The 21768-nt window shown below is 50.4% G+C and overlaps 5 protein-coding genes across 5 annotated transcripts; 2 read left to right on the forward strand and 3 right to left on the reverse strand.

The window, feature by feature from the left end:
* Positions 1-990: 990 nt before the first annotated feature.
* Positions 991-12708, reverse strand: PpBr36_11362 (uncharacterized protein; the record flags this gene model as incomplete). Its single annotated transcript, XM_029898464.1, has 6 exons — positions 991-1419; positions 1447-1946; positions 6535-7616; positions 8130-8960; positions 9026-10631; positions 12654-12708. Coding segments are annotated over 6 exons (4503 nt in total), but the record flags the coding sequence as incomplete, so codon positions are not given.
* On the forward strand, positions 2885-4205 carry PpBr36_11363 (uncharacterized protein; the record flags this gene model as incomplete). Its single annotated transcript, XM_029898465.1, has 4 exons — positions 2885-2971; positions 3063-3085; positions 3479-3702; positions 3778-4205. The coding sequence occupies 4 exons, from the start codon at positions 2885-2887 to the stop codon at positions 4203-4205; spliced, it is 762 nt and encodes a 253-aa protein (XP_029743212.1).
* A 3553-nt stretch (positions 12709-16261) lies between the features above and the next one.
* Positions 16262-16979, reverse strand: PpBr36_11364 (uncharacterized protein; the record flags this gene model as incomplete). The annotated part of the gene is made up of 2 exons (XM_029898466.1): positions 16262-16417; positions 16482-16979. 2 exons carry the CDS (start codon positions 16977-16979, stop codon positions 16262-16264), a joined length of 654 nt encoding a protein of 217 aa, XP_029743214.1.
* Positions 16980-17919: 940 nt separating this feature from the next.
* Positions 17920-19240, forward strand: PpBr36_11365 (uncharacterized protein; the record flags this gene model as incomplete). The annotated part of the gene is made up of 4 exons (XM_029898467.1): positions 17920-18006; positions 18098-18120; positions 18514-18737; positions 18813-19240. 4 exons carry the CDS (start codon positions 17920-17922, stop codon positions 19238-19240), a joined length of 762 nt encoding a protein of 253 aa, XP_029743219.1.
* A 1126-nt stretch (positions 19241-20366) lies between these two features.
* PpBr36_11366 (uncharacterized protein) lies at positions 20367-21768 on the reverse strand (the record flags this gene model as incomplete). The annotated part of the gene is made up of 3 exons (XM_029898468.1): positions 20367-20758; positions 21050-21642; positions 21701-21768. The coding sequence occupies 3 exons, from the start codon at positions 21766-21768 to the stop codon at positions 20367-20369; spliced, it is 1053 nt and encodes a 350-aa protein (XP_029743216.1).

The raw sequence follows: 21768 nt of genomic DNA on the forward strand, positions 1-21768 counted from the left end.
ATAGCCGTTCCGGGTAGCCCCGCCAAATGGTCACCACCTACCGGGCCCACCAGGCTGAAAAAGGACACGGGCTACTTCTATGCGGCGCAGAATCTGGCCCGCCATCCCGAAAGCCCTCTCGAGCCTCTTTTTCGCTCCATGCTCCTTACAAATCCCTTGGTTGACCTTCGATCATTTGATGTCGTGACTGACCGGAACAACATACGGAAATTGCTGTCGTTTGTCGAACCTGGCATCGAGGGCAACAGAGTTGGGGATTTCGCAATCAACATTGAGGTCGTCGGCACGACGGCTTTATTCTCCCGTGAAGAAAACGAGGTCAGGCGATATGTCGCACCAAACGAATTCCGGGGCCACGGCCACGAATTTGAAAAGGCCTACACTATGAACAGCATACGGGGCAGCACTGGGCATTACAAGATTGCTGAGTATTAGTTTGGTGGACTCAAGTTACTCGTCAGGTATGAGGTTGACGGTTATGTCTCTCCAGTTGGTGAAAGAGATGCAAAAAGTACCCTTGCCCACGAGTTATCTTCGTTGCAACTGTCAAAAGCATTGCCGGAGGCGTCACCAGTGTCATATACATGGCCAGGATCGAAGCTGGAGGTGGTGATGCAGGGAGAAACAATCTCGTCAGAGCAATGCCTAGAGATTAAGACCCGAGTTGCCCACAAGCCGTTACTCATCCAATATATTATGCCACAACTTTGGACATCGCAAACAACGAAGCTTGTGCGAGCTTACCACACTGGTGGCCTCTTTCAGTAATCAGTAGAAGCGTGGTATCACATGACCACAAAGGCTTAGTCAGCGTTAAGAGCACGATAAAAGCGCTGACACGCTCTTTAGCCTAGATAGCACCACCTAGAACAATACATGGCTCTCCTACCCAATCAAATCTGCCTGCACGTGTTCGTTGGTGTGCGTCAATATCTCCATAGGGCGCATCTCGTTACACCAAACCAATCATGCCCAAACCTTCCTGAACTTGGTATCAAAACCCTGTTGGAGGATCTTGAATGTCTTAAGAATGTTCATCAAATTAGCCCGGTCTTCCTCCTCCGAAGGAGCACTGTCTGACTCGCCATCCGCCTCGCTCTCGGAGCTATAGTCAGCCTCGCTGGACTCCTCAACTTGATCCCAAGAGTCCGCCAATACAGCCTTTCTCGCCGTTTTCTTGCTGGCGGCATTTTCCTTTGGCAGCTGGACCTTAATGCCAGGGATGTTATACTCCTCGCCCTCATCCTGATCGTCTTCCATTTTGTCGAACGCGTCTTGCACCTCTGTCATGTCGGGATAGCCTGACTTCGGGTTCAGAAAACTGTCCAGGCTTGTGACAATAGTGGCCAAGATCAGCGAGAAGTCCTTCAGGCGGAACCAAACGTCACCCGCCTTGATGCCATTGCTCCTAACCAGTGTCTTGAGGTCGCNCAACTATCTTCTCACATGCTTGCTAAGGTCCTTATATTCTACGACAATCTGTATCCTATAGTCGGTGGTCCGGCCTGTGACGAACACTTCTATCTCGTGCTTCGGAGACGTGTACTTGCCATCGGTTCTTCCGAAACCATGATAATTTCTAAAGCTGGTCAAACGCCGTTCCGTGCTCGGCCGAACTCCATCTCGATCCCGGTTCCGCTCCCGAGAAGAACCATACGCGACAGACTCATGTCTGTTGTCTACACGTTCCCTACAAGAATCCTCCCTTGTAAAGGCCTTCTCCCATTCGTATTGACGATAACCGTCATCTTTTTGTTCACTGTAATTTCCGCGTCCTACGTGCACATTTCTCTTTCCCTGTTCTGTGCTTGTTTCCCTGGGCAACGTTCTGGTCTGCGCACCGGGATCGAATCGGACACGATTTGTCCCTTCCTTTTTGAGAATTGGTCTTATTGGCAGTTTTTCGTCTGTTTTTTCGGCGTATTTTCCCTCTGAGGTGGTCATTGCTGGCTGTGCCAAAGGGCGAGAAATGTTGCTCGCGTTTCTCTTCTCATCATCGTCTTTTTTGTTTTTTGACACTGGGAGCGACTTCTTCCCTCTTTTGCATTGTTGACGGGAGGTCGATAATTTTGTTCATGTTCTTTTTTCACAGACAAGTGCCTGGCCCCAGACCTCGGCTCCCCAGTTGAGGGATGCTCTAAAATGTCACTTGCGTTGCTTGTCCGGTCCATTATCCCACCGGACCCGCCTGCCTTGATACGATGTCCATCGACGGGAGTTTTGTAGCCCTTTCGCCGTCGACGTACCTCGTCAGTTTGACGTGCAAGCTCGGCGATTTCAGGTCGAGAAAGCTTTCCAAGCACGGCGACGAAGTTAGGGAAAACTTCATATACCATTCCAGCTTTATCTAATACACTTGCACTAATGAGGCTGCGATGTATTTTGGTCCATACTGCGTCAGGTGTAACTTTTCCGGAATCCTTTGGCCGGTTTAAGTCGGGCCGATTTGGTTTCGCAGTACGAGAAGACATTTGATTCGGGCTGGAATGTTTACTGTATCAGATTTGAGTTTTACGGTTTGTGAATGTATGCTCCCGATACGACAGGAGCGTAGTGCACGTTCAACTTTAAATTCGTTAAATAGTTCTTTGGACGCAGTGATGGCAGCCCGTTTTGGGGAAATAGCCCAGATTTGGACCTTGACTAGCTGAAACTGCGCCAATGCAAACCCCGCGTGTAAAGTATCAACTGTAAGGACGACAGCCCGATCAACATAACCAGAGATTTACGAACGTTTATCTAATAAAACAGCCTAAAGTGGTTTCGGGGTTTGGAGTTTCTAGAACAAAAGGCCAAAGCTAGCCACGGCACGCTTTAAAAATAAAAAAAACGAGTTGACACGTAGTGATCGTGTTAAGTATAACGGGGCAAGATTTGTACCACAATGTCAAGGCTAAGTCGACTTGAAGATAACCCAAAAAGAAAGACCAGTCCCGAAAGAGATCCGGTCCTGAAATTGGCCCGCGGACCGGTAATAGACCGCGATTACCTTTCAAGAAACTCGCATGCCGAGATCCAAAAGCTGCACGGTGAGACTCGAATATAAAAGAAGCAATTCCCAGGCAGGTGGAACAGCAGAGGTGATGTGCGTCTTTTCTTTCATGCACCAACGCATTCCATTCTTTTACGCGCTGTTCACTACCGGCTTCTGCATTAATCTGTTATTCCTACTTTTTTAGCTTCTTCATTTATCTTGGTTCATCATTCGCTATGCGTCACATCTCGGCTTTTACAGTCCCCAGCTTTCTTTCTATCTTTGCGATACTAGCTTCGGCTCAAGCGTCCCCAAAACCGACGGAATGCTCGGCGCTTAGTGGAGACGCAACCTCGATTCTGGGAGCCCGCTGCACGCCTCAGTCTGTTCCGCCTTTGGCCACGTCTTCCCAGAGCCCCGACAATCGCGAAGAAAAAGCAAAGCAGGACCTCAGCTTGACGCAACAACTTTTTCTCGCATCAAGGCAAGTGTTTTGCCTTATAGGGGATTTGAGACTCGCGTTTGCCTTTATTTACTCGTGTTTGCTAACAAATTCCAAAGCGCCGCGGACCGGTTTAACCTTCTCCCGGACGATTCTCAGTTTGTGTTCAACTTCAACCAAACCCAGGAAGGCGCCGGCGATGGCGGCATGCTTGTAGTCGCAAACCGCAAAACCTTTCCCGCCTTGGTCGGGACGGGTTCTGGGATGGCCGTTGGTCGTGTGGGACGTAAGTCTGCTCTCTAACCTCGTTCCCCCACCAATGAAACGACCCGGTCCGACCCACTTTCTAACCCGGAAACAGCTTGTGGCCTCAACACCTTCCACACCCACCCCCGATCGGCAGAGCTGCAACTGGTCGTGCAAGGACGTCTGGTTACTGAAATGATGCCCGAAAACGGAATCGTGGACGGCGAAGGAAAGCCCCGCGTCATTAAAAACGAGATTGGAACTTACCAAATGACGCCCTTTTATCAAGGTTCGGTTCACACGCAGTTCAACCCTGATTGTTCCGATGCCGTCTTCGTAGCTGCTTTTTCCAGCGAGGATCCCGGCGCCGGCCAGGTGGTCGAGCAGACGATCGCGTTCACGGACGACCTGATCGCCGCCGCGTTCGGGCAGTCGATTTCTGGCGAAAACCTCGAGGCTGTGCGCAAGGCGATTCCCACTAGCATTGCTCTTGGGGTCGAAAGCTGCCTGGAAAGGTGCGGTATTGAGAAGAAATCGATGTGATNTGAGGGGCTGCTGGAAACATGGGAAAAGGAAACAAAAGGTAGTGTTGCCTTTCTTTGTGATTGAATACAATGTAACGCTGTTGGCAGTGCTGCACAGCTCCTGTGTGGTGAGCCGTGTCTCGGCATGCATCTCTGGACTCTCCTACCAACTGCATAATAACAGCCAACCATTGCTTTAAAGGAAATGATGTTCATGTGCCCATCAGTTTGATTTAGTGGGCGTAAAGCCCCCTCATCGCCCACTGCCTCTTATCATCTGCATATTGACAATGTGGGAAAAGATGTCTCATTGTCTGGGCACTCGATACTTGATTCAGGTATTTTTTTACTGCTGCACTTTCTGTCACTTCCATCAGTGTGTTTGGCTTCTGTTCAATCTCAAGCTTTGCCCATACATTTAAAACCATCAATGGCCTGTACTGCACTAACTTACTGCACCAAAGCTTTCCTTGACAACTATCTCTGGTAAACTAATCTTTCGATTGCAAACACCTAATTTATACCATTTTCTCTGGTTAGGGATTTGAACTATGACATTTACTCGTGGACAGATTTGCCTCATGCCGCTCCTCAATACGTCACAGACCATCTTTTCGAGGATCGCAAGTGGTTCGCGAGGGATTGGACGCTTCAATTTAGACCAGCCGCGCATTCTACCATCACTTATCCAGTGCATGAAATCCATTTCATCACCCCACCATCATTATGTGACGCCGGGCCCCGCGTTTTAACGCCCCATAGATAGCGTACCATGGAAATGGGGGGCCTCCTGGATAATCAAGAACCTATTAGGCTGGAGATGGACGGTTTTTAAAATAAGATAACTGGTTCATAATGACCTGATAACATGCTGGGGCTGTATTGCATGACCACTACATCATGGTAGCCGCATCTGTAAAGGCGCAAGCGTTTCGCAAACATTAGCCACCGCCATTAAACATTCCAAATACAGGAGGCCCTTTTATCAGGGGGGTCTATTTTACATTACATGCACACGGTGGCAGTGACCAATTGCACCTGTGATTGGAGAGTAAGCACAAGGGTAGTGAATTTACAGCGAAAAGAACCTGATAAAGAAAACTACCCCTCAGGGTATTTGTTTAATAATTGGGATATAAATTCAACTTGAGATCCTGTGTCCACGCGTACGTTGTCGCCTGCTATACCCATGAGACATGTTGATTTGATCAATACACTCCAATAATGGCCTTACTTGCTAAGATCCCTTTCTCAAGCCTCGAAACACTGGTCCTACCTCTCGATACCGGCATCACTGAGTTCAGTCACCTCGCCTCTTACAACTGGATCGAATGTCCCACACCAACCATAGCCGTTCCGGGTAGCCCCGCCAAATGGTCACCACCTACCGGGCCCACCAGGCTGAAAAAGGACACGGGCTACTTCTATGCGGCGCAGAATCTGGCCCGCCATCCCGAAAGCCCTCTCGAGCCTCTTTTTCGCTCCATGCTCCTTACAAATCCCTTGGTTGACCTTCGATCATTTGATGTCGTGACTGACCGGAACAACATACGGAAATTGCTGTCGTTTGTCGAACCTGGCATCGAGGGCAACAGAGTTGGGGATTTCGCAATCAACATTGAGGTCGTCGGCACGACGGCTTTATTCTCCCGTGAAGAAAACGAGGTCAGGCGATATGTCGCACCAAACGAATTCCGGGGCCACGGCCACGAATTTGAAAAGGCCTACACTATGAACAGCATACGGGGCAGCACTGGGCATTACAAGATTGCTGAGTATTAGTTTGGTGGACTCAAGTTACTCGTCAGGTATGAGGTTGACGGTTATGTCTCTCCAGTTGGTGAAAGAGATGCAAAAAGTACCCTTGCCCACGAGTTATCTTCGTTGCAACTGTCAAAAGCATTGCCGGAGGCGTCACCAGTGTCATATACATGGCCAGGATCGAAGCTGGAGGTGGTGATGCAGGGAGAAACAATCTCGTCAGAGCAATGCCTAGAGATTAAGACCCGAGTTGCCCACAAGCCGTTACTCATCCAATATATTATGCCACAACTTTGGACATCGCAAACAACGAAGCTTGTGCGAGCTTACCACACTGGTGGCCTCTTTCAGTAATCAGTAGAAGCGTGGTATCACATGACCACAAAGGCTTAGTCAGCGTTAAGAGCACGATAAAAGCGCTGACACGCTCTTTAGCCTAGATAGCACCACCTAGAACAATACATGGCTCTCCTACCCAATCAAATCTGCCTGCACGTGTTCGTTGGTGTGCGTCAATATCTCCATAGGGCGCATCTCGTTACACCAAACCAATCATGCCCAAACCTTCCTGAACTTGGTATCAAAACCCTGTTGGAGGATCTTGAATGTCTTAAGAATGTTCATCAAATTAGCCCGGTCTTCCTCCTCCGAAGGAGCACTGTCTGACTCGCCATCCGCCTCGCTCTCGGAGCTATAGTCAGCCTCGCTGGACTCCTCAACTTGATCCCAAGAGTCCGCCAATACAGCCTTTCTCGCCGTTTTCTTGCTGGCGGCATTTTCCTTTGGCAGCTGGACCTTAATGCCAGGGATGTTATACTCCTCGCCCTCATCCTGATCGTCTTCCATTTTGTCGAACGCGTCTTGCACCTCTGTCATGTCGGGATAGCCTGACTTCGGGTTCAGAAAACTGTCCAGGCTTGTGACAATAGTGGCCAAGATCAGCGAGAAGTCCTTCAGGCGGAACCAAACGTCACCCGCCTTGATGCCATTGCTCCTAACCAGTGTCTTGAGGTCGCCGTGCTTGAAAAAGTCGTACAGATAAGCGTTCCAGGGCCTCCCGTCTGTGTCATCTGGATAAACACAAATATAGGGCACGGCCGACTCCTCGAGAAAGACGCCCTCACGGAGCATAGTGCACAAATCTCTGACTGATTCAAATGAGTCGTCGAAGCCGGAAAGTGCTGCGAATGGGGATCGGATTTCGGGCGTAGGGGTGGATAGGGACGCTGGGGTTTGGTTGCCATTTCCGACACGATACCCGGAAAACGGCAGCCTGTCGTCAGGGGTATTGGCTAAGTGCTGACGAACGTACGTCTGCACGTACCTTTTGAAGATGCTCAACGTCTCCCGGTTGTGCTCGCGGAGTATTTCCAGTGCCTCGTGTGGCAGAGGAGGAAGAATGACTTTGGACGACGACTTTTTGATTGTTTCCAGCCACTCGTTGTCTCGGAATCGGGGACACGGCTGGCGACAGAAGAGATGAGAAAGTACGAGTAAAAGCTCAAGTACAACCTCGTTTGGCCTTTCGTGGACGTTGGCACAGAGATTGTGAAGGTAACCGCCTTTTAGAAGTGAATGGAAGGCAAAAACCGAGTTTTCGGTGAAGTACAGGTGGCTGACCAGCCCGGCAAAATTCAGCGGCGCGCCGAATTCGGACAGCAAGTTCTGCCTTCGGAGACAATCGATTGAGAAGCGAAGATGATGCTTCGCTGCCAACTTTCCGGACGGACCGCCGAGATATAACAGACTTTGCGAAAGTAGAGACTGTGCTGTGTCGAGAGAGTAGCGATTGCAATTGGTGTCATTGCAAAGTGATAGGACCCTTAAAACAAGTGAGGTCGATATCGGGAACTGTCCTCGGATGCTGGGGAGCCGTGAGGACATGATCTCGAATGATCTATGGCTGGAAATATTGAAAACAACATTCCCCAGCAGATCAAATCCTCGACGGCCTGCTCGACCGGATGCTTGGCGATAGTTTAAAGCCGAAAGAAACACCGAATCTGCTGAGAACACAACAGTCTTGCAGGGCACGTTGATACCCAATGCCAGGGTTCCAGTGGCAATGACAACTGTCAAATAGCCGCGGCGGCAAAGCATTTCAACCCTAAAGAAAGAGCGAATTAAAAAAAAGCTAGCCATAGACATGCGATAACAAGCTCAAGCCCAAAAGGTCACTTACACTTGACGATATTGACGGTTCATGCCGGCATGGTGGACGCCAACGCCCCGTTTTAGGCCATTGATGAAGGTCGGATGGAGATTCGACCACCTTAGTCTCTTGAGGAGCCCTTCAAGATCCTCGCTCGGGCATGCTCTTGAATCTGCAAAAGAAAATCTCGGCAGTGGCTGGTCCGGATCGAAGTACTCCCACTTGCTTGCGTCTTTTGTCGTCTGCTCGCGTATTATATCTAACTTGGAGACGTCTTCGTCCAGGGTAGACCTTTTGACGGCAGCGAGAGCCTTTGTCGACTTTTCTTGCGACCTTTTCCATGTCTCATATTCGCTCATGGTCTTCAACCATTCTTTGCTTGTATTTTTCCATCTTAATTCGTACTCCTCCAGCTTAGCGATCACGAAACGCATGATCTTTTCGCACTCGCTGCGGTCGTAGTTGAACATGATGGCAGGCAGACCTCGTCTGTGATGAAGATCCAAGAGGAGTTGCAAATTAGACTCATCAGCCACGGCTTCGCTCTTCTGAACCTGGCGCCGCTTGCTATCTATCGGGCAAGACAAACCCTCTCCGTCGCTGTCGAGCATTTTTTGCAGGAGCTCATCTCGGACCACCTCGAAAGGAGACTCTGGTTTTGTCATCCAGGGCAAAAGACAATCTTTCAGGCTTGACTCCCAATCGATAACATCGGCCTTTTTGACTATTGAAGGCAGAGCAAGCGAGGGATTGAGCTTTTCAGGGATAGGAAATGCTGTAGTCTGATGCCTGTGCATGCTTTGCCAGAGCGTCAGGCAATCTCGAGCTTCCAAGCTGATATCATCTAGTGTGCCTCGGTTTCTGGAATACTGTTTGTCAACACCTGCATGTAAAACGCCGAAATTAAAGGGGCTGGGCTCTCCTACCGATTCACGATGCTGGCAATAGGATGTACAAAAGCAAACGGACTCTGGCTGTCCCCGTCTAGACCATTGGTCGAGCTTGTAGCATGTGGAAGGAAGCCGTTGAAATTGCCTGTGGCGTTGATGGACGATGGCTTGTAGATATACTTGCGCAAATCGGAGTAGCGGGCGGCATGCATCACCAACTCCATTTCGTGTCCTTTGGTCTTTTGAGACTCTCTCAGCCACGCCACAAACTCCTCTGGATTTCCCACTGTAGCTGATAAGGCAACAATTGGGCAGGGCGCCATCAGGAGTAGCTGCTCCCAGACGACACCCTCCTCTGCTTGCCCAATGCAGTGAACTTCATCAAAAATAATGCGCTTGATCCGATGAGCCCACGACCTCTGCTTCTCCGCGTTGGGCGATGAAAGCAGCATGATCTGTAGAATGTGTGGCACCGTAATAAGAACTTGACACCCCGCCGGGTCGTTGACGCGATAATCCCTGGTGTGGATGGCCCACACACTTCTGCTTTCCGGATGTTTGAAGTTCTTCTTGAACCGGCCGTGTACCTCGGCGGCGATCTGATTGACAAGGGCTTTGGTGGGTGCAACGTAAACGAGAACGTCATCATCGCTGCTCTGCATCACCCTCTTCATGGCGTAGAATGAGATGAACGTCTTGCCGGTAGAGGTCGGCGCGATGACGCAGATGCTCTTATCGGCGTCGATGGCATCAAGTACTTTGCGCTGCCATGCGTCTGGCTTGAATGCGACACGCGAATCTGGCGCCGAATCGAAGCCGCGCTCCATCTGTGGCCCATAATGCTCAAGTTGGTGCTCGATCGAGGTTGGTCCCTGATACAGGCCCTGAACCCTCGCCTTCTCCGTCGAGGCTTGGATTCCGTCGGCCAGCTTGCTCAGCTCCAAGGACAATTTATGTGGCAGACCTTTGGACTTTAGGACGACAAGTCTCGACCAGATTTTTGCGATGATATCGGCTAGTTTGCTGTTCTGTCCTAGCTTGACATTCTTCTCAAAAATGGCTAGGAGGAGTGAGCATATATATAGCGATACTTCGTCGCCGATAAGGTCCTTATTATAGTCGAAATTAGACTCATAGAGCTTTGCCGCTTCAAGTCGTCTGTGCAGGTTGGGCCCCTTCTCTAGATCCTGCTTCTCGATCGCCCATCCTTGTTCCGCTGCTGCCAATTCCGTCGACCGGGGAGCCAAGGCTGGGACTGCACGCAAATCTTTTCCTCGGCCTTGTTTATTTTTGGCACTCGACAACTGCCTCAGCTGCTGTTTCCACGCTGGTATAGCCATCAGGGTTCCGTTGCGAGACAAAACGACGGTTTCCGGACCAGTGGTGCTAAGGCTGTCGGCGTACCTTTTCGTGGACGCCATAAACCTCTGGTGACGCTTCAAGGCCCACTTGTCTAGCGGCTTGTGCTTCTGCTTCGATAAGGTCTTGGAATTGTGCCAGTGTGTCGCCTCTCGAAAGATTTTGGACGCGTTTGGCGGCTCGAGTGTGGAAGATGCGGTGATCTTGACATCTTCAAAGTACGGGTCGAAGGCCGGATGGGTGAATCTGAGCACTGGCTTCGCAGAGTCAATCGACGAGACAGCTTTCTGGGAAGATACTTCGTCCGGTATGCGATCAAGCAAATCCTTCAGGGCCGGTAAGCAGTCTACCCTTGACGTATTCTTGAGGCTCTGGGAGTACTGAGTAGTAGTAGTAGTAGTATTAGTTAACGCCGGGCTCGGCCCGGCTTGTTAGCCGGCCGTTAGCAACCTCCCGAGGGGTATCTCGGCGCGCGTTCTATCTTCTTTATTTACACAGGGGGAAAACAAGGAGGGCAGAGGCGGATCGTGCCTGACCGGGTTCGGGCCCGGTCCTGCTTAGGGGGTTAGTTCACTGACGCGACCCCGTGCCTAAGGTGCACGGAGGGTTCGTCTGACGGCTTGTGCCGTGAAGTGTGGGTGAAAAGGCAGTAAGTCTATTCCTCGTCAGAGTTCGAGTCGTTTACGATCGGTGTCCCTAGGCGTAAAGTGCGTTCGTGGCGCGCGGGGCGCTGGCGGGCCGCTCTGGGGCGGGCGCTGAAGTAGTTGGTGGCTATCGAAAACGCCTCAAAGCTTTTCGGTTGCCCGAAGCTTGTCTGGAAGAATTTACAGCGTTGGGCGCGATATGGCGGCCCGACCGGCCGATCGTTATCAAGCCACGGCCAGTTTCTCCACACCGCCCGCGAAAAGCGGCAGTGCACCGGGTGATCAGGGGAGGTCCGCTTCCAGCACCAGGCACACGAGGTGTTTGCATCCTGGTGGTTGAAACGGTCATGGTAGGCTTTGAAATCGCCGTGGCCGGTCCTCATGGCCAAATAATGGCCCAGTAGGGGTCTTGGCAAACGCAGTTCCTCGGGCTCCTTTCTCGGTGTGTATTGGAATTTCCATTCCCTATATGCGGGGGACCGTTCCTTGCATTTCCTACAGTAAACTATAGTCACAGGGTTGGACCAGACCCTCTAACGGACAGGCCAGCTAGAGCCCTCCTAGTCGCTGGATACCCAGCCTGCCACGTAAATACAAGGTTTGCACCTTAAGCCTACCGCATCCACAAAAAGGCCTCTTGATAGACCGACGCGCGCATCCGTCCTCTCCGGCTAAAATAGCATCTCTTCCGCCTAACATGCCGACGACATCATCTGCCCCGGTGTACGTCCCTAGTGCGAGTAGAAAGCTTCGAAAAGCCGGCGACACCCCGTACATGTCCATCCACAGCTTAGTCCCCCGTTGGTTCCTGGGCTAGCCCAGCGCCACAATGTGGACATGAATGCAATCGAGTTCTTCCCGTCCTCCAGACCCGGCGCAGATTCCCAGTGCGAGTGAGAAGCATGGGGCGCCTCAGTCACACTATTCCACCACGGCCCACCGTCCACGGGGTGTACCAAGGGTGCGAACCAAGGCCGTGCCCACGTTTCTTGCTTCCCGTTACCCAAAGCCGTCTCCAGCAATGGGCCGACCACGTCTTGCTGTCGGGACCCTTTGGAGACTGCCGCGCCGGCACAGTGCTTCCGGTCCACGTACAACTAACCAACCCCCGTAACGGCACTACCTCCTCGCTGCAGGCAATCCCAGAAGGTGTGAGGGGGTGAGAGGGTGCCCTGTCGATTCGAAGAACCGTCGGGTGGTTCTCAGCCTAATTTCCCTTTCTTTTAAACCGTATTGTCTAGCCTTCCGGGGAAGGACGCCTGCCTTTCCGGCTGGCAAAGTTTTTTGTGCCACGCTGGCTCGCATCGCGAGATTGGGCCTTGTCTTGTGCGCCTCTATGCGGGTGGCGCGCCGAGCCGCCGATCGGACTCTTCCTTCACCGCGATCAGTGGAAAACTCGTCAAAGGGGAGATCTGTCGATTATACATGGGTGTTGCGAGGAAAGGCGTTCCGTGTAGTGACGGTGCTTAGGGCGACAGGTTGAAGAGTTTTTCGTGTGTGCGCGCCTGTTAGGGCTACAGGCGGAAGTCCCGCGCAAACGTTAACAGCATGGTCCGTGCGCCCATACTGAAAATTTTGTGTACGGGAGAGAGTTGTGCTGATTTACTGTACAATGCCACGCCACGGGAACGAAACAGCCGCAGCCAATCACTCTTTCTCACTTCTTTGCAGAATTTGATTTGGGCTTGGAAAACCCCGACAAGTCGTTGCAACCATCCTTGTATAACGTGGCTTGACAGGGCTCGGCGTTGACTTCGGCTTTTCGGGAAGACCTAGTAACTCAAATGCCTTCAAGGGCTGTTTTTTGGTAGCGGATCGTTCCGAAATGTCTGGGATTTTTTACGATAGTATGCTCTCAGGATGGTTGGTCTCGGCGCAAAGTGAAAATGCACTCCGGGATACGCATTTCCCATATTAGTAACGTTAACTTCATGGTTAACTTGGCCCACGTAATCCTATCATGCCCTCGATTTGCTAAGAGAAAATCCTCCTTTTATTGGAAGCCCTATAGCAAACCCCGCAAGCATGCTTGTACAATATTGTTCGGTTGCCTGAGGTAGATCAAACCCATCCCCATAACCTTTTTACGCTGCTCTTTACGCGTCCCCACCGTTACACCATCTCCACTCCTCTCGCCCGACAAGGATTGAGCGACATGCTGCCGTGCCAGTCTTTCAAAATAGGGCTGTGCAAATCAAAACAGATGTCATTTGTTGCACTGCCTCTTGGCCAAGAACTGGCATGTATCCTCAGAAACGCCTTAGTAGCAGATGATTGACAGAGAAAATATGCGACCTGCTTGGCCAGGGAATGCCCCATTCCCCGGTTGCATGGTTTTGTTCCCGGCAGCAGAAAACACTTGTTTCAACATCCAACAAAATCGTCTCCAACAACTTTATGACGCACGGGATGATTGGTGCACCGGATACCCGGCGATCGCAGGTTCGTCGTCAGGGCAGAACCTGGTGGCTGTCGAAAACCATATCAAAGATGGGTAACTTCAGCTGGCTCGTAATCGGAATTGTCAGCATCGAAAAGTTGTTTGGAATTATGGTCGGATGCGAAATATGAAATGTGGGCGGGTTGGACGCTCAGGTACAACCCGGCGGCATGGAGGCTCAAAAAGTCTATAGACGTACAAAACGATGCCAGAGAGAGGTTGATACAGCTCACGGCCATATCGAATTACAAAAGCCCGTACCGCAGCCTAAAGATACGGCGCAGCGGAGTGGTTAAAATTAGACAAACGTGATCGGCCTCAAGATGGTCCAGAGCTCGGTTGCGACGCCGGCCGTTGCAGTGCCCATCCCGGCGCCGTACAGGAGAGAGAGAGAGATTGCTTGTCGGTGCTCAGGAAGGATGCCCTATAGAATGACTGGTAGAAAGATAGAAGAGGGAAAGTAGGAAAAAATCAAATATAAAACCGACAAGCACAGATTTAGAGATCGCTTTTGCGTTAAGATTAAAATTACAGGTCCACACACCCTTCCTGCAGAGTATACCCACTACAGCCTGAAATGGCTGGTGACAGTCCTTCGCCAGGTCAGGTTATTCGTGCTAAAACGCTTGCGGCCTGTGAATGCCAAAGGCCGTCTTCATCAGCCCGATATCCTCGGAAAACACCCTGCTAACTTGACCTCGACCACCCGACTTCCTTATCGAATTGCTGGAATCTACCATATCTGGCTTCCGTTTTCGTTTGTTCGACGCTAGCTGAACCAGCGGAGGTCGATGTGGCTCCAGTATCAGTGCCCTTTCGAAGTCGATCATCATAACACCGTTGATCTCCGCGTTGAAAAGCATGTTTGCCCCTCGCACATCCGTGTGGGCCACTCCCAGTTTATGGATTGCGTGCAACGACTGCATCGCCTTGTTTTCGAGCTCTCTCTCCCCACTACCCACAATCTCCGTCGCGTCAAGGTCATATCCGCCCCACGAAAAGAACGTCACGTGTACTACGTAGACCCGGTGGTCATAGTAGTATACCCTATTCATCAACCGGAGATCGATGGCCCCGAGAAAGACGGGCACATATTCACCTTGGATGGGTTGCAGACGCGTGTAAACCGCCGCCTCGTGCTTAAGGTCCTCGACAAATGCCTGAACCGTGCCCTTGCCGACAAAGGTATAGCCATAGTCAACCAGGCAAACCTTAAATAATACGCCGCGTGCACCTCCATGCCCCAACGGCGTAATCCCGTTGTCCAATGTCCGTTCTAGCTGCTTGAAGAGCAGATTGACGAATTTGATGTGGTCTATCGGATGACGGAGACAGGCGCGGCTTGGGCCACTATCGCGGTCGCTGTGAGAGCTGGGCTGCCTGTTGTGTAGTGCCATGTTAGGGCATTTTGCGTCGAGTAATCCGCCCTGAACGAGCCCCAACAGACACTTTTGGGTGCAGTAGGGCCTGTCTTGCTCATTACTTGCTCCTCCGCTCCCACCCTGCGGCCGTCGAGCTAGAATCCGCTCGCTGCGTCGAGCTCCCTGACCTCCCCGACCTTCTTGACGCATCCGCCGTTCTGTCGGACTCGGCGTGTCTGGCAAATCCGGTCCTGATTCATCGTCTGACGATTCTCCAGGCTCTCTATGTTCGTATTCCTTCTTAGGCTCATCTCCCATATGCCGACGTCTTCTTCTCCGGAGAAGATACGGAGATCGATCNGCAGAGATACGCCTTGATAAGGCACAATTCAAGGCCATGTCTACTCAGAAACAGAAGAAGACTGGGCAAACACCTACAAAAATCCACGGCGTGCTTAACAATCACTACAAGGTCACCTCGATACGCTTTGTCGAGAATGTAACTCGCCTGGTCGCACACCAACTCCTGAATGTTTCTGGGAAGGCACCTCTCACGGTTTTCAACTCCAGTTTCGTCGCCACTCTCACTGAGGAACAAGTCGATCAGATTGCTTGTAAAGACCCGGAGGTCACAGTCCAGCGCAAAAAAGTCAATCGCGAAATTGCCAACTTGAAGGAAGCCCTCACCCTTCTCCACTGGTAGCATCGCCAGCATAGTTTTGTTGGGAAAAACAAAATGCCATTGCGTCTCGAAAATAACAGTGACATGACAGGAAGAGAACTTGGATGAAAGAAGTGGGGTTAATGAAACTGGTGCCTCAGTGCGGGAGTAGTATCATGGTAAGGTACAGGAATGTAGTTGATGCTGTTGTTGTGTAAACTAGTTTATTTTTAGCTGGATGGCCGTCTCTATTACTGGTCCTAATGTGCTGGTTTTCCATGCGACCAAGTACAGTAGCATTTAGACGGATTACCATCCCCCACTCTCATTTTCCCCCTGCGCTGCTCTTGCCAGCTTAAACTTGCCAACCATATGAGATCGCTGCCAAAAGGTTTTGCACAGATGGCTGCGTATCTAATATTCTCGTCATATAAGCTGTCAAGCTGCCTAATCTTGGCTGGGTATTCATCCAAAGCCCATTTCGAAAAGCGAGGCTGGCCAGAGAAAGTGAACGAGAACCAAGCAAGTTGTGGTGCTGAGAAAAGTCCGAACCAGGCATCAAGTGGGAGAGGACACACAACGTTTAGCCTGTTACGAAGCTGCTCTTTTCCATCATTCTCAACACCAGCGATATCCACTGTGTCGCTGGCCCGGACGAATGAACCGCTGCTGCCGCACTGGGGGTGTCCCAAGGCGGCGCCTGTGTTCGAGCATTAAACATATGCAGCTTGGTGACGTGCCCCTCGCCGTGGTCGGCTCGGAGCACCTGCCACGGCTCGCGTTTATCCGGTCCCAGTACCGACATCCTTACTTTGTACGGAAGGTCGGCGCACCGCGAATCCTCCACCTCCCAAGCCACAACATGTAAGGCCCGTGGGCAAGAGTATACTGATGGAGCGGATTGATTTTGTTACTTAGTTGCGCTCGAATATGTGCAGTAGACCGACCAAAAAAGAGGTTCAGCTACACTACTGTACAGTATGTAACAGCATTTACTCTATTATTTTAATTGCAACTATCTTCTCACATGCTTGCTAAGGTCCTTATATTCTACGACAATCTGTATCCTATAGTCGGTGGTCCGGCCTGTGACGAACACTTCTATCTCGTGCTTCGGAGACGTGTACTTGCCATCGGTTCTTCCGAAACCATGATAATTTCTAAAGCTGGTCAAACGCCGTTCCGTGCTCGGCCGAACTCCATCTCGATCCCGGTTCCGCTCCCGAGAAGAACCATACGCGACAGACTCATGTCTGTTGTCTACACGTTCCCTACAAGAATCCTCCCTTGTAAAGGCCTTCTCCCATTCGTATTGACGATAACCGTCATCTTTTTGTTCACTGTAATTTCCGCGTCCTACGTGCACATTTCTCTTTCCCTGTTCTGTGCTTGTTTCCCTGGGCAACGTTCTGGTCTGCGCACCGGGATCGAATCGGACACGATTTGTCCCTTCCTTTTTGAGAATTGGTCTTATTGGCAGTTTTTCGTCTGTTTTTTCGGCGTATTTTCCCTCTGAGGTGGTCATTGCTGGCTGTGCCAAAGGGCGAGAAATGTTGCTCGCGTTTCTCTTCTCATCATCGTCTTTTTTGTTTTTTGACACTGGGAGCGACTTCTTCCCTCTTTTGCATTGTTGACGGGAGGTCGATAATTTTGTTCATGTTCTTTTTTCACAGACAAGTGCCTGGCCCCAGACCTCGGCTCCCCAGTTGAGGGATGCTCTAAAATGTCACTTGCGTTGCTTGTCCGGTCCATTATCCCACCGGACCCGCCTGCCTTGATACGATGTCCATCGACGGGAGTTTTGTAGCCCTTTCGCCGTCGACGTACCTCGTCAGTTTGACGTGCAAGCTCGGCGATTTCAGGTCGAGAAAGCTTTCCAAGCACGGCGACGAAGTTAGGGAAAACTTCATATACCATTCCAGCTTTATCTAATACACTTGCACTAATGAGGCTGCGATGTATTTTGGTCCATACTGCGTCAGGTGTAACTTTTCCGGAATCCTTTGGCCGGTTTAAGTCGGGCCGATTTGGTTTCGCAGTACGAGAAGACATTTGATTCGGGCTGGAATGTTTACTGTATCAGATTTGAGTTTTACGGTTTGTGAATGTATGCTCCCGATACGACAGGAGCGTAGTGCACGTTCAACTTTAAATTCGTTAAATAGTTCTTTGGACGCAGTGATGGCAGCCCGTTTTGGGGAAATAGCCCAGATTTGGACCTTGACTAGCTGAAACTGCGCCAATGCAAACCCCGCGTGTAAAGTATCAACTGTAAGGACGACAGCCCGATCAACATAACCAGAGATTTACGAACGTTTATCTAATAAAACAGCCTAAAGTGGTTTCGGGGTTTGGAGTTTCTAGAACAAAAGGCCAAAGCTAGCCACGGCACGCTTTAAAAATAAAAAAAACGAGTTGACACGTAGTGATCGTGTTAAGTATAACGGGGCAAGATTTGTACCACAATGTCAAGGCTAAGTCGACTTGAAGATAACCCAAAAAGAAAGACCAGTCCCGAAAGAGATCCGGTCCTGAAATTGGCCCGCGGACCGGTAATAGACCGCGATTACCTTTCAAGAAACTCGCATGCCGAGATCCAAAAGCTGCACGGTGAGACTCGAATATAAAAGAAGCAATTCCCAGGCAGGTGGAACAGCAGAGGTGATGTGCGTCTTTTCTTTCATGCACCAACGCATTCCATTCTTTTACGCGCTGTTCACTACCGGCTTCTGCATTAATCTGTTATTCCTACTTTTTTAGCTTCTTCATTTATCTTGGTTCATCATTCGCTATGCGTCACATCTCGGCTTTTACAGTCCCCAGCTTTCTTTCTATCTTTGCGATACTAGCTTCGGCTCAAGCGTCCCCAAAACCGACGGAATGCTCGGCGCTTAGTGGAGACGCAACCTCGATTCTGGGAGCCCGCTGCACGCCTCAGTCTGTTCCGCCTTTGGCCACGTCTTCCCAGAGCCCCGACAATCGCGAAGAAAAAGCAAAGCAGGACCTCAGCTTGACGCAACAACTTTTTCTCGCATCAAGGCAAGTGTTTTGCCTTATAGGGGATTTGAGACTCGCGTTTGCCTTTATTTACTCGTGTTTGCTAACAAATTCCAAAGCGCCGCGGACCGGTTTAACCTTCTCCCGGACGATTCTCAGTTTGTGTTCAACTTCAACCAAACCCAGGAAGGCGCCGGCGATGGCGGCATGCTTGTAGTCGCAAACCGCAAAACCTTTCCCGCCTTGGTCGGGACGGGTTCTGGGATGGCCGTTGGTCGTGTGGGACGTAAGTCTGCTCTCTAACCTCGTTCCCCCACCAATGAAACGACCCGGTCCGACCCACTTTCTAACCCGGAAACAGCTTGTGGCCTCAACACCTTCCACACCCACCCCCGATCGGCAGAGCTGCAACTGGTCGTGCAAGGACGTCTGGTTACTGAAATGATGCCCGAAAACGGAATCGTGGACGGCGAAGGAAAGCCCCGCGTCATTAAAAACGAGATTGGAACTTACCAAATGACGCCCTTTTATCAAGGTTCGGTTCACACGCAGTTCAACCCTGATTGTTCCGATGCCGTCTTCGTAGCTGCTTTTTCCAGCGAGGATCCCGGCGCCGGCCAGGTGGTCGAGCAGACGATCGCGTTCACGGACGACCTGATCGCCGCCGCGTTCGGGCAGTCGATTTCTGGCGAAAACCTCGAGGCTGTGCGCAAGGCGATTCCCACTAGCATTGCTCTTGGGGTCGAAAGCTGCCTGGAAAGGTGCGGTATTGAGAAGAAATCGATGTGATTTGATGTGGGTATGTGAGGCATCTCAAAGGGCTACTCTGTAGGTATGAATTTATATACAACATGGCAATGTGTTTTTGCAACGAGAAACCGGTATTGCCGCAGCTGAAGCGAATTGCTCGAAAACGGCAAAAGTTCCTTTTGATAGCTAGACTGGATTGGATATGTACAGCATCAATTCACTTACCTACATATGTTCTTCATGTCTTGCGCGTGTGATGTTTACCATGACGAATGATATGAGTTGTCATTTGTTAGACATAGCCGCCACCATAGCTTTGGGTCAATTAGTTTGAAACCAATGCCATAACTGCCGCCGTACTATTCGCTGCCACTCCCAGATCTTGGAAGTGTAATAGTCGGAATGGTTGTGCCACAATGCGCAAAAAAGGGGGGGAAAAGGGAAAAAAAGAAAAAAGAAAAAAGATGGTAACGGCTTTTCTTAGCCAACTGTTGTACCTTTCTAAAGTTGTCCAAAAGGTGGGCAAGGAATCACATTTTGGGAATATGCCAGGAACAGATTTAGGCCCTGTGATACGTAGTAGAAATTTAAATCAAACGACGTGTTTGCACCGAACGTATCGTACAGTGTACAGTAGAAGGCGAAATGGGCTTCGCCAAATTTCGTAGTTAACATTTTTGGTAGTGGTGGTGTGGAGCCGTGACTTATGTGGCTTGGCGGACTTCGCTTGTACCTGACAGGTTCCCACGGATAATCACAAACCGACCAAAAATTGGGAAGGGCCAAAACAGGCCTTGCTGGGATTTTTTTTCGGACCCAAAGTCGTCCAAAACCCGCTGGACGTCAATTCCTATTTTCGCCCCCCCCCCTTTCTGTTTTGTTTTGTTCACTTTCTGCTACAATAAACATTACGGTCCACAACCAGCTACAACTATGGCGCCGCAACTGGACGCGGCACGGCGTGTACTGCTTTGAGCCCCATTATCCCTTAAAAGCCAACTAGTAGACTTGAAAGCTTCGAGCTGAACCGAAACCGTTCATAAAATACGCTTTATGAGACCGAATTCAAAAGTTTTTATTTGCAAAGTACGTTGTCTCGGCAGGCACTGTTCAATAGCAAAAATACGTGTTACGACCAGGGCAATCACAGAATGGGAGCTAGTTTTTAACATCCATCGACGTAGATTTTACTATAAGGGAAGTAGACAAGGAAGCCTGAGGTTGGAACAAATTTGACATTGCTGCCTTGCCTATAGAGCAGCTTTAACAATCTAGGCCCAGTCGGCAACTTCTTTTCCGTCTCCATCATTTCACTTTGAGCTTTGAAGCCTTTTTCCATCCCCCACATACCACAAGAGACGCCATTATGAACGAGAATTTGCACAATCTCGTTGTGGCCTTTGAGTGAAGCGGCTTGGAGGGCGTTGCCGTATCTGCCGCCCTGAGCATTGACGTCCGCACCATCCTTCAGGACCTTTTCCACACCGCAAAGCACGTTTCCTTGAGCCATATGATATAGTAAAGGAGCTTCAACTTCTTCAGAGCTGTTGAGATCTCCTTCATACCATGGTCTGTCGGGATCGTAAAGGCCAAAGGATATTTGATGAGATCTTTCACTTTGAATAAACTCCCAAACAAGTTTTCTAACTCCGTCGGCGTTTGGTCCACCTTGAGCAGCGTGGGTCATCCAATATCAAGCGCCGAGCAGCGAATTGGAGGTTCTGATGAGATGGTAGGGTTCAAAATATACAAAATGACTGCTAGCAGTTTTGGAGCGCTTCATTGGTTTTGGTTTTGGAGAACTCCGCACAAGGCAGGGTTTGGGCATCAAGGTTACAACCACAACACGCTGAGTCGGGGGATTCGCGTCACCCTGAGGAAGCGCCGCGGGGTCCCCGACAAGCTCCATCAGGACTTCAAAGCTCAAGTCGCTGATCGACAGTTTTTCGGCATTAGTCTTTGACACAGCGCATTCTGCCAGCAAAGATGGATCCTGAACAAGCAACTTGAGACCATCTTTCAGGTAGCTCCTGAACCATACATCGTCCGAGCGTGGAGTTGGGTATGCGTTCCGTAGTAAACCAAGGACTGTCGGGAACGGAAGCCCACTTCCAAGCCTTATTACTTCTGCCTTTGCAAGCTCCTCCAGGTCGGACAGCTCGTAATCCCGGGTCCACCTGTAGACTCGACTGGCTGTTCTATATTCTGAACACATCTTTTCATGGGCTGTCCCCTTGGGCAGGAGACATTGGTAGGTATTGGTGAAGAGATAATGGACGAGAACGTGGCCGATATCTTGAGTTATCTCGAGCAATGATACTATTTGAGTCCATGTTTGTATCTTTGTGTGCAGTTTTGGGCACTTGCGAAGTAGAAAGCTCGGAACTTTGAGTGCTGTTCCGTCCCCGAGTTTGAGTTCGATGATTGAGGCTGCGTATGGGCTGTTTTTGATGATTTCAATCAGCGCAAAGACAACTTTAAGAACAGTTGAGCACTCACGAGGATTCAGGCCGTGTATCATCATCAAGACCGTTTCCGGAGGCAGATGCCTTGTTCTTCTTCTTCAT

Source organism: Pyricularia pennisetigena (assembly GCF_004337985.1).
Source record: "Pyricularia pennisetigena strain Br36 chromosome Unknown Pyricularia_pennisetigena_Br36_Scf_21, whole genome shotgun sequence".
Lineage (NCBI taxonomy): Eukaryota > Fungi > Ascomycota > Sordariomycetes > Magnaporthales > Pyriculariaceae > Pyricularia > Pyricularia pennisetigena.